This window comes from Rosa rugosa, chromosome 4 (assembly GCF_958449725.1).
Source record: "Rosa rugosa chromosome 4, drRosRugo1.1, whole genome shotgun sequence".
NCBI lineage: Eukaryota > Viridiplantae > Streptophyta > Magnoliopsida > Rosales > Rosaceae > Rosa > Rosa rugosa.
Genome location: NC_084823.1, coordinates 32,006,086 through 32,019,119, shown reverse-complemented (window position 1 = coordinate 32,019,119; position 13,034 = coordinate 32,006,086). Strand labels below are relative to the sequence as shown.

Below are 13,034 nucleotides of genomic sequence, written 5' to 3'. Positions count from 1 at the left end.
ACTCTCTCCCTCTCTTTCATTCTCTATCAATGATAGAACACAGCCCAGAACGAAAAGAATGGGAAAAAAGTCAGCAGAATCAGTTCAGCAGCTTATATATAGGTTTAATGGCACAATAGTAATAATTCCAACAAAAGAATAGCAAAACTGTTACTAAGCCGATGAACAGTGAACTCATAATTAGAAGATAGTAAATTTTTAACATTAAGTTTGTAATACTCTATTAACTTATAATTTTAAAAATTTTGTCTAAAATCTAAAAACTATAAGTTGGAAAATGTTTTGGATTCATTATTATTTAATTATTAAAGTATGCTTTGAGTTTTAGATTTTTTTTTCTTTTTTAATTTCTAAATGCTCCACCCTCAGATATAAGAAGGTCACTGAGGTGATGTCATGGCATGTATGACTGTGTTTTGCATCCATGTCATGCTGACATCATCACTATGTCATCATTTGATGAGTTCTCCTATTCCAACCATGAAACTTAAAATATGGAGAAGACATTAAAAAACCGAAATATTAAACTTTAATTTTCGGGTCCGTCAGGCCAAAATGTTTCAATCGACCAAGAAGCTAGATTTCCATACATAAAAGTTGGGGGGGGGTTAGGTTTTAATCAAGGGGAATTTGATTCTACACCCAAATTCACACACCCCTTTTAGAATAAACCCATCCATAATAGTGTTTTAATATACACCCAACCAATTAATTAGGTTTATTCAAAAAAAAAAAAACCTATTAAATAGGATAAATATTAAAACTCAATGTTTTTAAGAATTACTAAAGCTGCCACTATCAAATTCCCCATTCACCATTAATATTAAAATCCAGTCTTGTTGCTGATGGAATTACTCAACCCTTGATTCTAACAATTGAAAACTCTCCTCTGGATTGGAGGTTATGTAATCTCCACATTCAAAAGCCTAATCTCTACATTCAAAGCTGGTATCAATATCTCCACAATCATGCGATTATGTTTTTGATTTCAAATTGTGATTGTGATATAAATTGATCGCACAATCAGAGGTTAGTGGGTTGCCTTTGTTCAACTGCATATCCCTTTAATCCGATTGGCACGGTTGATGAGCATTGTGTTTGCTACCTATTCAATAGGTGTGTGTCTTCCTGACGAAGAGGTATTTGTTTTGTGATTTTTCAGGGTTTATGCTATTGAATAGGTATAATAGACTCTACAAGTTCTTTTTTTGAGGTTTGGACGACAGTAGTAACCACACACACACCCTCATGCAGTGTATCCCAGCGTAGCCGGACTAATCACTGCACCGCAGACGCACGAACCTTGGCGTTTAATCAACCTAGGTCCCTCAAATCTGCTGGCCACGGGGTGGAGCTGGGATTCGAACGCTAGACCTGGGAGTTCCAGACTAGGCCGCTCGACCAACACACCACACCACGTGGTTAACTCTACAAGTTCTTGATTGCATGTTTCTTTTTCTTCTTATTGTTTCTCAATAGATTCTACAAGTTCTTGGGTGTGTGTGTTTGGTGGGGTGGTAAGGCTTTGGTCTCATATATAAGAGGTCAGGAGTTCGAGCCCCATCAAGGGTGGGAATGGGGTGGGGTTTTTTTTAAAAAAAAAAAAAAAAAGATTCTACAAGTTCTTGATGGCTAAAGAATACTCCCACCTAGAGTTTAGGTGATATCTAATAATAGGAATATCTCCACAAAAAAATGTTTAATCACGTTGAGAAATCTATGAAATCTAATAGGAATATCTACACAAACATATCTACTAAAAATTAGCAAATATATAGATCAAATCTGAAAGGAAGAGATATACAATAATTCAGGCACTTAATCTTTTGAAATAAGGAATATCTACACAAACATATCTCCTAAAATATGGCATCAATTATATACTATAATGGATTAAATACTTATTACTCCTCAAACTTTTCCCTGAAAAACAGTTTAGTCCCTCGCCTTTTAAATTAAACTGAATAGTCCTTATTCTCTCTAATTCTCACACAAAAGTTCCACAACAGGTCTAAAATGACTATTATACCCTCACTTCCTCTTTTTTTTTTTTTCTCTCTCTATCTCTCTCTCTACTGCTCAGTCGGCGAAGTCTTTGGCCACAGAAGGGTCGCCGCCACCGCTCAAATCACTACTCCATCACTCAAATCACTATTCCACTTTCTTCCACCACCGAACCAAAATGTTTCCAGATTATCCACTTTCTTCCCTTGTCAATTTTCAAATTTGAAATCCAATTCGATCGCATTCTCTTCATCGTCACTGCCCCTTCGATTTGATCTTCTTATTTCCTAAATCGAAGCTCCCATCGTCGTTCTGGTTTCGGTCATCTGTCTCAGTCGAATGTGTGAGTCGATTGAGACAGTGGCGGCGGGCTGGTCGCCGATCTCACCTAACCGGAAGAGAGAACACAAATTGGTAGCCGTAGATGGATTTATAGCCCTTTTCGAACCCCAATTCTTGATCGAGAAAATTGAATACCCATATGGCAATTTTGACTGAAAAGAAGGTGAAGTTGAATACCCAGATGATGAATTTGACTGAAAGAAGGCTGGGATTTTGATCGGCTTGTTGCTTGGAGTGCAGAGAGAGAAGCAGAAAAATAAGAAATAAAAAGAGAGAGAAAAATAGAAAAAGAGAGAAAATAATTTAAAAATAGAAAAAAGATGAAGTGAGGGGTATAATAGACATTTTGGACTTATCGTGTGAGAATTAGAGAGAATAAGGACTATCCAGTTTAATTTAAAAGGCAACGAACTAAACTGTTTTTCAGGGAAAAGTTTAAGGAGTAACAAGTATTTAATCCTACTATAATTAAGGCGATTAATCACGTTGAGATATCTAATAATAGGAATATCTACACAAACATATCTACTAAAAAATGGCAAATATATAGATCAAATCAGAAAGGAAGAGATATACAATAATTAAGGCAATTAATCGTTTTTAAATAAGGGAAAATAAATTGATTATATTAAATTCTAATTTGTGTTTATAACTGATGCCATATTTAAATTCAAAAAAAAAAAAAAACAGCTATACTTGAGGAATATTTTCCTTATTCAATCAGAAGGGTAAAATAGTCAAACTAAAAAAACGTGAAAAAACTTAATTATAGACTTAAAACCTATAAGGAAGGTTTAATTATGTGAATTCTTTTCTTTTATTTGCCACATTTAAGTTTCTTTTTTTTTTCTTTTTTTTTAAAAGATGATCAAAGGGTTTCACTCCTGCCCCTATGGTGACTCGAACCCATGACTTCGTACATAGGTAGTGGGTGCTCTAACCACTAAGCTAACACCACTTCGTCAAAAAATTTAAGTTTCTAAAATCAACGCATACTCTCATTTTTTTCATTCTTATTCCATACATGTACAACATTGGAAATCCATTGACCTAGCCGTCTCTGCTAGGGTTTCTCGGTGCATGTTCGTATCGATAAAAGTTCCAAAACTTCATCTCTCTCAATCTGATCTCATTCTCTGTCGATGGCTGGCGTTGGGAATGACTCTATGGAGGCTTTGAGTTAGGCGGACTCGACTTTGGTGGTTCTTGGGGACGCAGGGGCTGCGACATTTAAGGACACTCAGTGGTACATGGTTGGCCGATTGTTGGCGCCGAAGGCAAGGTTTCCAGGGTTTAAGGGTACCATCTCTACCATCTGGCATATCAGTTCAGGCCTCACCGTTCAAGATGCAGGGGAGCGTTTTATGTTTCAATTTGCGGAGGAGGCTGTGCGTAATCGGGTTTTGCATGGGGGTCCTTGGTTCTATTGTAATATGATGCTTGTGGTGGGTGAATATGATGGGATTGCTCAGCCAGAGACGGTGGCTTTGCATTTGATGGAGGCCTAGGTAGCGGTGAAGGGTCTTCCTCTTGCCCTAAGGAATAAGACGGCGCTCACTCTGGTTGGTGCGACTTTAGGGAAAGTGGTTCGGCTGGATCTGACTGCCCTGAAGAGGAAAGAGGAGGAACAGAGGGTCAAGATAGTGTGTGATGTTCGTCGGCGGATTCGTCCCTGGAGAGTGGTTGAATTTTCTCCGGTGGTGAGGCAGGAACTAACGTTCATCTATGAAAAGGTCAAGGGTTATTGTCGCGACTGTGGTTTGTTTATTCATGATGCTATGGGTTGTGACAAAGCCTTGATCAAAGAAAAAGAGGAGATTCTGGCACGAGCATCGGTGGCGGCTATGGAGGGTTTGTCCTTGACCTCGAGGAAGGACATGATGCCATCTGTGATGGAGATGGAGCTGGGATCGAGCGGTACTGATCTGGTTTGTCTGTAGACTGTCTCAGTTTCATCGGATCGTGGTGCTGGGGCGTTGAGCGTTGGGGTTGATAGCAGTGCAACAGTGCCCAATTCTGGTTTCGTGGATTCCACGATATTGGGAAGCCGTTTTATGATGGCTCCGATCATGGAAAACTTGCCTGCTGAAGGGCAAGTGAATTCCAGCGCTCATCTGTTCCTTGCCCATGCAGCAGAATGTCAGTTTGGCGTCCTTGGTGGTGAGTCCAATGACGATTGAGGTCGGAAAGGAGAGTGGGAGGGTGGAGTTCTCTTCCATGCAGGTGATGCCCAATGGGAGGAAACGCAAGGCTAGAGCAATGTTGAGTAGGTTTGGGAAGAAGTTCTTAGTATTTCCTAATTCAACATTGGAAGTTGGAGAGAATGCTTCCTTGCTTGTGCAGCACAAGAATGGTAAATTACTGGTCTAACCTAAGAAGAAGAAGATTGGGCGTTCGAAGGGAAGTAAAAAAAAGGTTAAGGCTATAGAGGATCAGGAGGAGAAAAAGATCCGTAAGTATAAGAGGCGGGGAAAGGATTTGAGTTTTGATTCAAACCTGGAAGCACCAACAGCAAAGGCTGTTACGGTGAATGGAACATTGCAAGTAGGGGAGGGTGAGTCTGAGGATCCGGTTGCAGAGGGAAAAGTAGAAGGTGAGGACTCACTTTCTACAAGTGGTTTAGTTTAAGTTTGTTTTTCGGGTCGCAAAAACCAGTGTCTTAGTTGTTACCTTTTATGCCTGCTTCGAGGTTTCTGTTTTTTTTTTAGAATAATGGTGCTTGGACTTCCTAAAAGGTGGGTGTACTAGGGACTATCTGGGATGCTATCCTTTTAGAATAGGGTTTATTGTAGTTCTAAGCAACGATTGCTTTCTGTCGACCCCATTGGGGTGTTTCGTTTTTGTACTACTTGCTGAATTTAATGAAAGGGCTGACCTATTTTTCGTCAAAAAAAAATTATGTGAATGGGTGTAGATTAAAAGAAAATATAGGACTAGATTTTTCTTAATAGGAGCTTCATTTTTTGGGTTTTTTTTCTTCTAATTTTCTCTTTAATCAACCTGATAGGATATGGAGGAGTGGGAAATTTTTCTAGATGGAGGACGGGTTGGGGGTGTGGAAATATCCATATCTCCTGTTAGCGCATTCCTACAAATATCTAACACTAGAGGAAGGAGAATTCGAACTATGTTGAATCAGAAATTCAGGCGGCAGTGATTAATATTCAAAGCTAACCTTGCTTTTATTTTGGTGTGTTTCCGGTGAATATGCAACTTAAACTAGGGCTAGCCTCGGGTCGGTGTTGCCATTTCCGGTATAAGAACCGAGACCGAAACTGATTACTGTTCCTCGGTTCGGGTTTGAGAGTTTCCAGTTTTAGAACCGAGATGAAACCGAACCGACCATGCCTCGGTCGGTTCCTCGGTTTGTCGGGTTCATTTTCCTGATTTCCAGAATACCAAAACTGAGCTAGTTCTCAGTTTCTGATCTGCTTTCTATTTCTGGTGCGGTATGCAAAAATCAACACAGTACGAGCCCGAGCCTTCAGTTTCCCAGCAACACAAACTTACAAAAGCTGAAAGTGAAAAGTAGCAAACTATGGTAGAAGGCATGAAAATAGAACTGCCGGAAATAGCAGAGCACAAGGAATGATCGATCTGAGGCATAAAGGTAAAGTAGATCTGGAGAAAGATGGGTTGGGTAGAGAGAAACCAACAGAAAAACAAACAAACCTGAAGGAAAAACAAAGGAAAGGGAAAACAGAGGCAAGAAGCCTCAGATCTAGGCCGGAACCTAGGCAAAATCGCCCATAAGGGGCGGGGAGATGCGCCACCGACTCTCAAGGTGTTTGAGAGAAAACCTGGAGCGAAGTAATTCTGGGAATTTTAGGTTCTTAAACCAACACATACTATCTCCCACTTTTTGTCTTTTTGTTTTTTTTTTCTCCCAGTCTCAATTGAGAAGAATTCCCATGTGCATGCTACAGTTGCTGCCTGCCGCTCCCGCTCTTAAAAAATCAAACTGCTCACCCACTATCTCTGACAGCCTTTAAAACATGGGAATTGTTTAAGTTTAGATATAATTGAGAGCAGCACGTGTATAAACATAAGAGAATCGGTTCCTCGGTTTTTTTGCTTTTCCATAACTGAGAACCGACACCGAACTGACTTGTCTTCATTCGGTTCTGTTCAGAACAGAAATTGGATATTTAAGTATAAGAACCGCACTGAACTAGCCGGTTCGGTTCGGTTTTCCTGCTTTTCGGTTTAAAAATCTCAACCCTACTTTAAACTACAATGACACCGATGGGAATTTTGATAATAAGTTGAAATCGTTGTAATTGTAAAATCTTCCAATCAACATAATTTTATATTAGTCCCAGTCAAGAGATGATCGAGATGCTCATATTTATGTCTCGTTCCTTGTTTTGGCTGAGTACTAACTTGTGTTTATATGATGTATGTTGAATGTTTCTAATTTGTAGCTAGGTGTTTTGAAGTCGATGTGAAGGGTTATAAACAACTCACCAAAACTTCTATATCCTACACAAAAGGATTTTTCTCACACTGCATCCACCAATTCCACTCTCATCAACATCAAACATGCAACGATTTGAAATTTGCCACACACCAGTTGCTCAATAGTTCAAGAATTCTTTGGACAATTGGACCATTGATATTGGATTTTTTGAATGCTTTTTTCACACACGATTCTCCGAGATTTTTTTTTTCTTTTTTCTTTTATCAAGATTAGAGTTTTCAAGCTTATAATTTCCACCATCTAGAAGAGGAAAAATTTCACTAAACTAAACATTTAGTTGGTCCAATTGTATATCCATCATCTTTAAAGCTCCCATCTCATAATTAAATTAAGGGATATCATTTTTTGTTTTGGTCTGTTTAACCAGATATGTAGTCAGTGTTATGTAATGGAATCACTCCTATCACTCAACAACTTCAGCACCAACACGTAGGGAGTTATATCTGAAAAGACACCAATACTATTACGATCAATAATCCACCCACTACTGTATATTCTTCGTGTTGTTGTGTTTCTTTTTTGATGTCAAACTTCTCTTTTCAAAACCTCAGTTTGTGTCTCAACAGTTTTGGTGCATTGTTTAGAATATCTCAGATTAATGTTAATTCAATGTGCAGAATGGAGTTAATCTAATAAAAGTGCTACCTCTCCAACTCTCAAGTGGGTCTCGAGAGTGTGGAGCCTATTATTTGATTTTGTCATCAGATCTTCGCTTTCAAGAGGCAGACGAAAAAAACGGTTATATATGAATATCTTTCATTTTCTTGTACGTTTGGTAATAAAATCACAATCCTCCAAAGTCCAAATCTACAAAAGCCAAAACAGAAAAATATATCTGAAAATAATAATGCTCACAAAGATATGAATTGCCCAGAAATTTGGACCTCACATCTCTCCTTGTTTCTTGGAAGTTTAGGGTATGGACAAGGCACAGTGGCACACAGTGGACCACCATGGAAAACAAAACTGAATCATAAAAAATAAAACAAGGGAGCTGATGTTATTAGCACTGTGCAGTTCTTCAGAAATTTTTCAATGATATATATATATTTTTTTAATTTAAAAAGAGGGGTGCAACCATGATATATCCTCCAATACTACCCTCATTTCCTTTGCAATTTCTTGAACCCTCTATTCTCATGACCTGTTCTTCCTTTAGATTAACTGTCCCCTATCCCTATTTTCGGGGTTTCAATTGATGATCTTTCGAGTTAATGCATTTGGACTGATGTTAAAAATGTACTTCACAATTCCAAACATGTTGGTGGAGTAAATGAAAAACTCCCACATGAATTTGATGGCAACATCCAAAGCAAAACAGGTCTTCTTCATTTGATTCATAAGCCTTGAAAGCTGCGTTGTACTAGAAGCGTGCCAGGCCAGACTGCCATCTTCCAAGTTCTTTACCCATTCTTCATCCTTCCTCCAAGTGCTGCCATATCTGTACAATGGTCGTCGTTTTCTTTTCACTTTCTTGAACAAGCAGAAGCAAAAGCTCATCTTCTTGCTTTACTACTGAAAAGTGAAAACATGAACGGTAATAAATACACACCAACCAGCATCGCATCAAAACAACTAGCCATCCAATTTCCACAGCATCAAAACTTACTTTATCACCTAATTGATTGTACTGCCTTGGAAAACCGAGATGAGGATATTTACATCCAATCTTTAATGTCCCTGCTCCATATGTTGATCCAAAAGGAAGGAAAACTGTTAACAGCAACACTACACCTACAGTGAGATGATGAAAAGCATACAAAACCTTTAAGACAAGACCAGAATTAAAATAAAATCTTTAAGAAAGAAGGGGAAGTTTAAGAGCATATAAAGAAACCAAGGGTAGTATTGGAAGTGCAAATTGTAAAATCTTAGCTAAAAAGAAATTTAACGAGTTCAAGATTACTACTTGGGTCTGCCAATAACAGCTTCCCAATAATCATCTTCCCATTCTATATTTTAAATCAGCAAATTTAGTTTTAGATTACAAATGCTATCCCCAACCCTGCCTGATAAAGAAAATAAATAAATAAATAAATTCATCTTATCAAGGTATTGAAGGATCCCATTGTGAATCCTAATTACATTCCTTAGTCAGCTTAACCTTATTCCATATAAGTTAAAAGTATATGTTGCCTATACAGATCAAATTCCCGTTAAAACCTGAAAAATTTGACCACATAAGAATACAGTTTACGAGAACAATTGCAAATGATTTTTTTCCAAAATGCTACATTTCATTTCACTTCCAAAATTTTACATCAATAAAGGTCTCAAGAAGTTTCAAAATAATTCAGTGACAGCATCAGCATTTTATTTTTAAAATTGATCTTACCCAATGCAGTATGATTTTCGTACAAAATCTAACACTTCTTCTTTTGAAAAAAAGTTAACAAAAAAATTTGTTTCTATAACTTATCAAAATAAGAAATCATTTATTCTATTTCCATATGTATTTCTCATACTGATTTTTGCATACTTGTTATCTTAGTTAATGCTTCATACCTTATCTCTTATTAAGTAAAGTTGCTACTTGAGCCCCCTCATATGGGACCAGAGGATTTTTAGACTCCTTTCTCAATATAGTGGACAAATTCCTGACAAAAGAAAAAAAAATGTAAGCAGAAGAAATTAAATGAAATGCAAAGCCAACCAGAAGAAGGAAAAGGAGAGCAACTAGGAAAATATCACATAATTCCGGGGAATAACCACTAAAAGTTGTCTTTATAAAACAGAAATTTTTTTTTTCCCTTTCTTTTTGTGTTTTTCAGGGGAATCATGTATTATCAGAATCATAATTCATTTAGTACAACCATTGTTACTACAATGACAAGATTCAAAATATATCTTGAACTAGGCAACCAAATTCAAAATTGCTAACTAGAGTAATCACATGAAAGAAACAATCATGTACTCAGTATGCTTTCCCAAGTAGAACAGCAAAAACCCAACTAATCAACATGTTCATAACATTACCATAAACTAGGGATTGTAATCCCTGAATTGATGGGTTCTATCCCAAATCCTAACCTCTTACAATGGAAAAGAGAAAGTAAACAAAGAAAGGAGTTGGAAAAGAAATCTCAATTTTGTTATCCTCAAACATATCTATTCCAAAATTGAATTCTAACCTTAGGTATTTCTGTTATATGCCACAGCCTTGAAAACCTTTACTCTAGCTTCCAACCACCAACATACATAGGGGCTTCTAACTCCAGAAAAAGAGATTGAATAACAAAAAGAATATATAGTTCCATGCAATAGAACTGCATTATTCATTGGCAAAAAAATTTCATGTTAGCATGTCTAAACATGCAAGGATTTTTCAGGCAAAATTTTGAATACATTACCTTTTGCATGCTTCCATATGATTCCTGATATTCACATCTATTGGGCTGATACAAGCTGTCAATAGATGTTGCATAAGTGATTCCATCTAGAGGCACATCTTTACCAGACAAGATCACATTATTCAAAAGCATATTCCACTTTCCTGTGCTTGCAAAACTAGGTCTAAGTGACTGCATCTGGGACAATTCCCTTTTTTGCCATCTCACATTGAAGTATATTTTTTTCTTCCATGTTGCCTAGCTTACAATACCCATCAATCATGACAGTATAAGTAATTTCATTCGGTTGTATGTTATATGAGGACATCTCCCGAAAAATGCTCCTCGCTTTATCCATTTGGCCTAGCTTACAATAACCACAAATCACTTCAGCATAACAAGCGACATTTGGCACCAAACCATTCCTCCTCATTTCATCAATGAGCTCTTTTGCATCCTCGACATGGCCAATATTGCATAGCCTATTTATAAGAGAAAAATATGTGGCATAAGTTGGTTGAATGCCCTTGTTTTTCATGTCATGGAATAGGCCAAGAGCTCCAATCATATTCCCATCAATACAATATGCACTGATTAGTGTATTATAAACAACGGAATTTGGCTCCACTTTCTTAGTCACCAACTTACTAAACAGGAGTTCAGCATCTTTGATTCTACCAGAGTTACAGTACCCTTCTATCATCACCTCATATGTATAAACATTGGCCACAAGACCATGATTTTCGCATTCAACCCAAAGTTTAACAGCATCGTCCACTTTGCCCATACTACATAGACTATGCAGTAGCATATTGTAAGTGTTGATGTCAGGATCAATTCCTTGCTTAGACATCTCTTCTCTAAGCTTAAAACCTTCTGCCACTCTTCCCTCCTTCCAACAACTTAAGATGAGTGTGTTGTATGAGAACTTATCCAATGCCAAACCCCTCTCAAGCATTGCCTTGAGTAGCCTAACAACCTCTTCGATGCTACCAGATTCACAAAGTCCATGGATTAGGGCATTTGTGGTCGCTATGTTGGCTGCAAACCCCTTCTCCGATAGCCTAAACCAAAGTTCGATTGCCTCTAAATTCTTCCCATCTTTGCAGAGCCCAACGAACAATGTAGTAAGCAAACTATCACTGGGCCTAAAGTTTCTTAATAACATTTCAGTAGTGAATTTTAGTGCAGAATCGAACCTAGATTTCATGCATAACCAGTCAATGACTGAGTAAGAAACAACTTGGTTGACTGGTAAACCACTGGCTAGCATCTTGTCCAAAAATTGCTCAGCATGCTCAAATTGATTACTTTTACAAAATCCATGCAGTAGCGACTTCAGAGTAACAGAATTAGGGGTAACCCCATTCGATACCATATCATCCCTTATCTTGAGTGCCTCGCCAATATTTCCCATTGTACAATACCCATTAATCAGAGTGTTATATACAACCTCATTCGGGACAAACCCCCAACTACGCATTTCCTTGAAAACACAATTTGCCTCATAAAACTTCTCCAGCTTAATCAAACCATTAATGAGCACACTGTATATTATAAGACTCGGCTTCACATTATTCTTTACCATCTTCTCCTTAAACTGGAAAGCCTCCTCTAATCTTCTACTCTTACATAGCCCGTGGATAACGCTATTGTAAGTAACCACATTTGGAGCAACACCAATGCTCTCCATTTTTGAGAACACAGCTATTGCATCATCCACCTTCCCTCCCTTACAAAACGCATTAATTGCAGTAGTAAACAAGAAAACATCAGGACAAACACCTCGAGTCATAACTTCAAATACATGATAGCTCTTCTCAAGTTCATTAGCCTTCACTAAAGAACTCAGCAAAACATTACAAGTCTTCAAAGACGGAAACACACCCTTATCCGAAAAATGCTCAAACACATCAACAGCACAACCAAAACCCAAATTCTTGAACTGGGTACAGTAAACATGAATTAACATATCCAATGCCTGAATCCCCAGAGCCGGTTGGGACACATTGTTCAACTCCGACATTGCGCCGGCTATCTCAATATGCTTGCTGTTGGGGTCAGCACACAAAACTGGGACATTCCCATCAATCAAACGAATCAAAAGCAACCTCGCAGGAGGCCCAAGATTTGAAGCAATGAGCAAATGAACCAAAACACAGAAGGATCGAACAGTAAACCGAAACTTAAAAGATTGAGAAGCAAAATGAAAGAAATGAAGAGCTGTTTTGGGGTTCACATTGGACCTAATGGAGTAGAATAACTGGTCAAATTCATGAGGGGACAAAAGGGGCATGAGAGATTCACATTTAGAAGAATCCAAAGATGGGTTTGAGAGAATAGAAGATACCCAGTTGAGCAAACCCGGATTGGGAGGCTGTAACGGCGGCGGGTCGTGGCGGCGTTGGAAGGTGAATGTCACGCCCGTTAAGGGGCGTGTGATTGGGTAGAAGAGAGAAGCGGGTTTGGAGATCGGAAGCCTTCTCAAATCCATTGAGAATTGCATGTACTGAGTGCTTTTGAGGTTTTGGATTTTGAGGGTTTTAGGGAAGGGTTTATGAGAGTGAAGCCGGCCATGGCCTCATAGAGTCTGTTGCTTTGAGAACGATATAACAAGTATTACGGCAGCCTTGTCACATGGTAAGTCCATTTTATCGATTACATTCGTAGAAGTAGAAATATAAATTCATTACTTAGGAGTCACAGTTGATTCGAGAATATATAAATCATTTGCGATTTAGAGTCGTTATTTGGTTGGTACACCGATGTTTTTTTAGCGACAATGTTTGCACTTTGTTGAATTAAGAGTCTCTTTGGTTTCCAACCTCAAGGTGTACCGGAAATTTTGATAACTCCATCATTGTCTCTTTAGACTTGAG

The 13,034-nt window shown here is 38.1% G+C and overlaps 1 protein-coding gene across 2 annotated transcripts; it reads right to left on the bottom strand.

Moving 5' to 3' along the window:
- Positions 1 to 7,723: 7,723 nt before the first annotated feature.
- On the bottom strand, positions 7,724 to 12,778 carry LOC133707075 (pentatricopeptide repeat-containing protein At4g19440, chloroplastic-like). 2 transcript variants are annotated; one of them, XM_062132607.1, is made up of 5 exons: positions 10,177 to 12,778; positions 9,958 to 10,092; positions 9,332 to 9,423; positions 8,436 to 8,560; positions 7,724 to 8,341 (listed from the first exon to the last, which is right to left on the bottom strand). In XM_062132607.1, exon 1 carries the CDS (start codon positions 12,659 to 12,661, stop codon positions 10,340 to 10,342), a length of 2,322 nt encoding a protein of 773 aa, XP_061988591.1. In that variant the 5' UTR covers positions 12,662 to 12,778; the 3' UTR covers positions 7,724 to 8,341; positions 8,436 to 8,560; positions 9,332 to 9,423; positions 9,958 to 10,092; positions 10,177 to 10,339. The 2 variants fall into 2 exon arrangements, with proteins under 2 accessions (XP_061988591.1, XP_061988592.1); XM_062132608.1 differs by lacking the exon at positions 9,958 to 10,092.
- Between the last annotated feature and the right edge of the window lie 256 nt (positions 12,779 to 13,034).

Excerpts from the sequence above, each read along its gene's own strand:
- LOC133707075 (XM_062132607.1), bottom strand. The coding sequence starts at position 12,661 with ATGCAATTCTCAATGGATTTGAGAAGGCTTCCGATCTCCAAACCCGCT.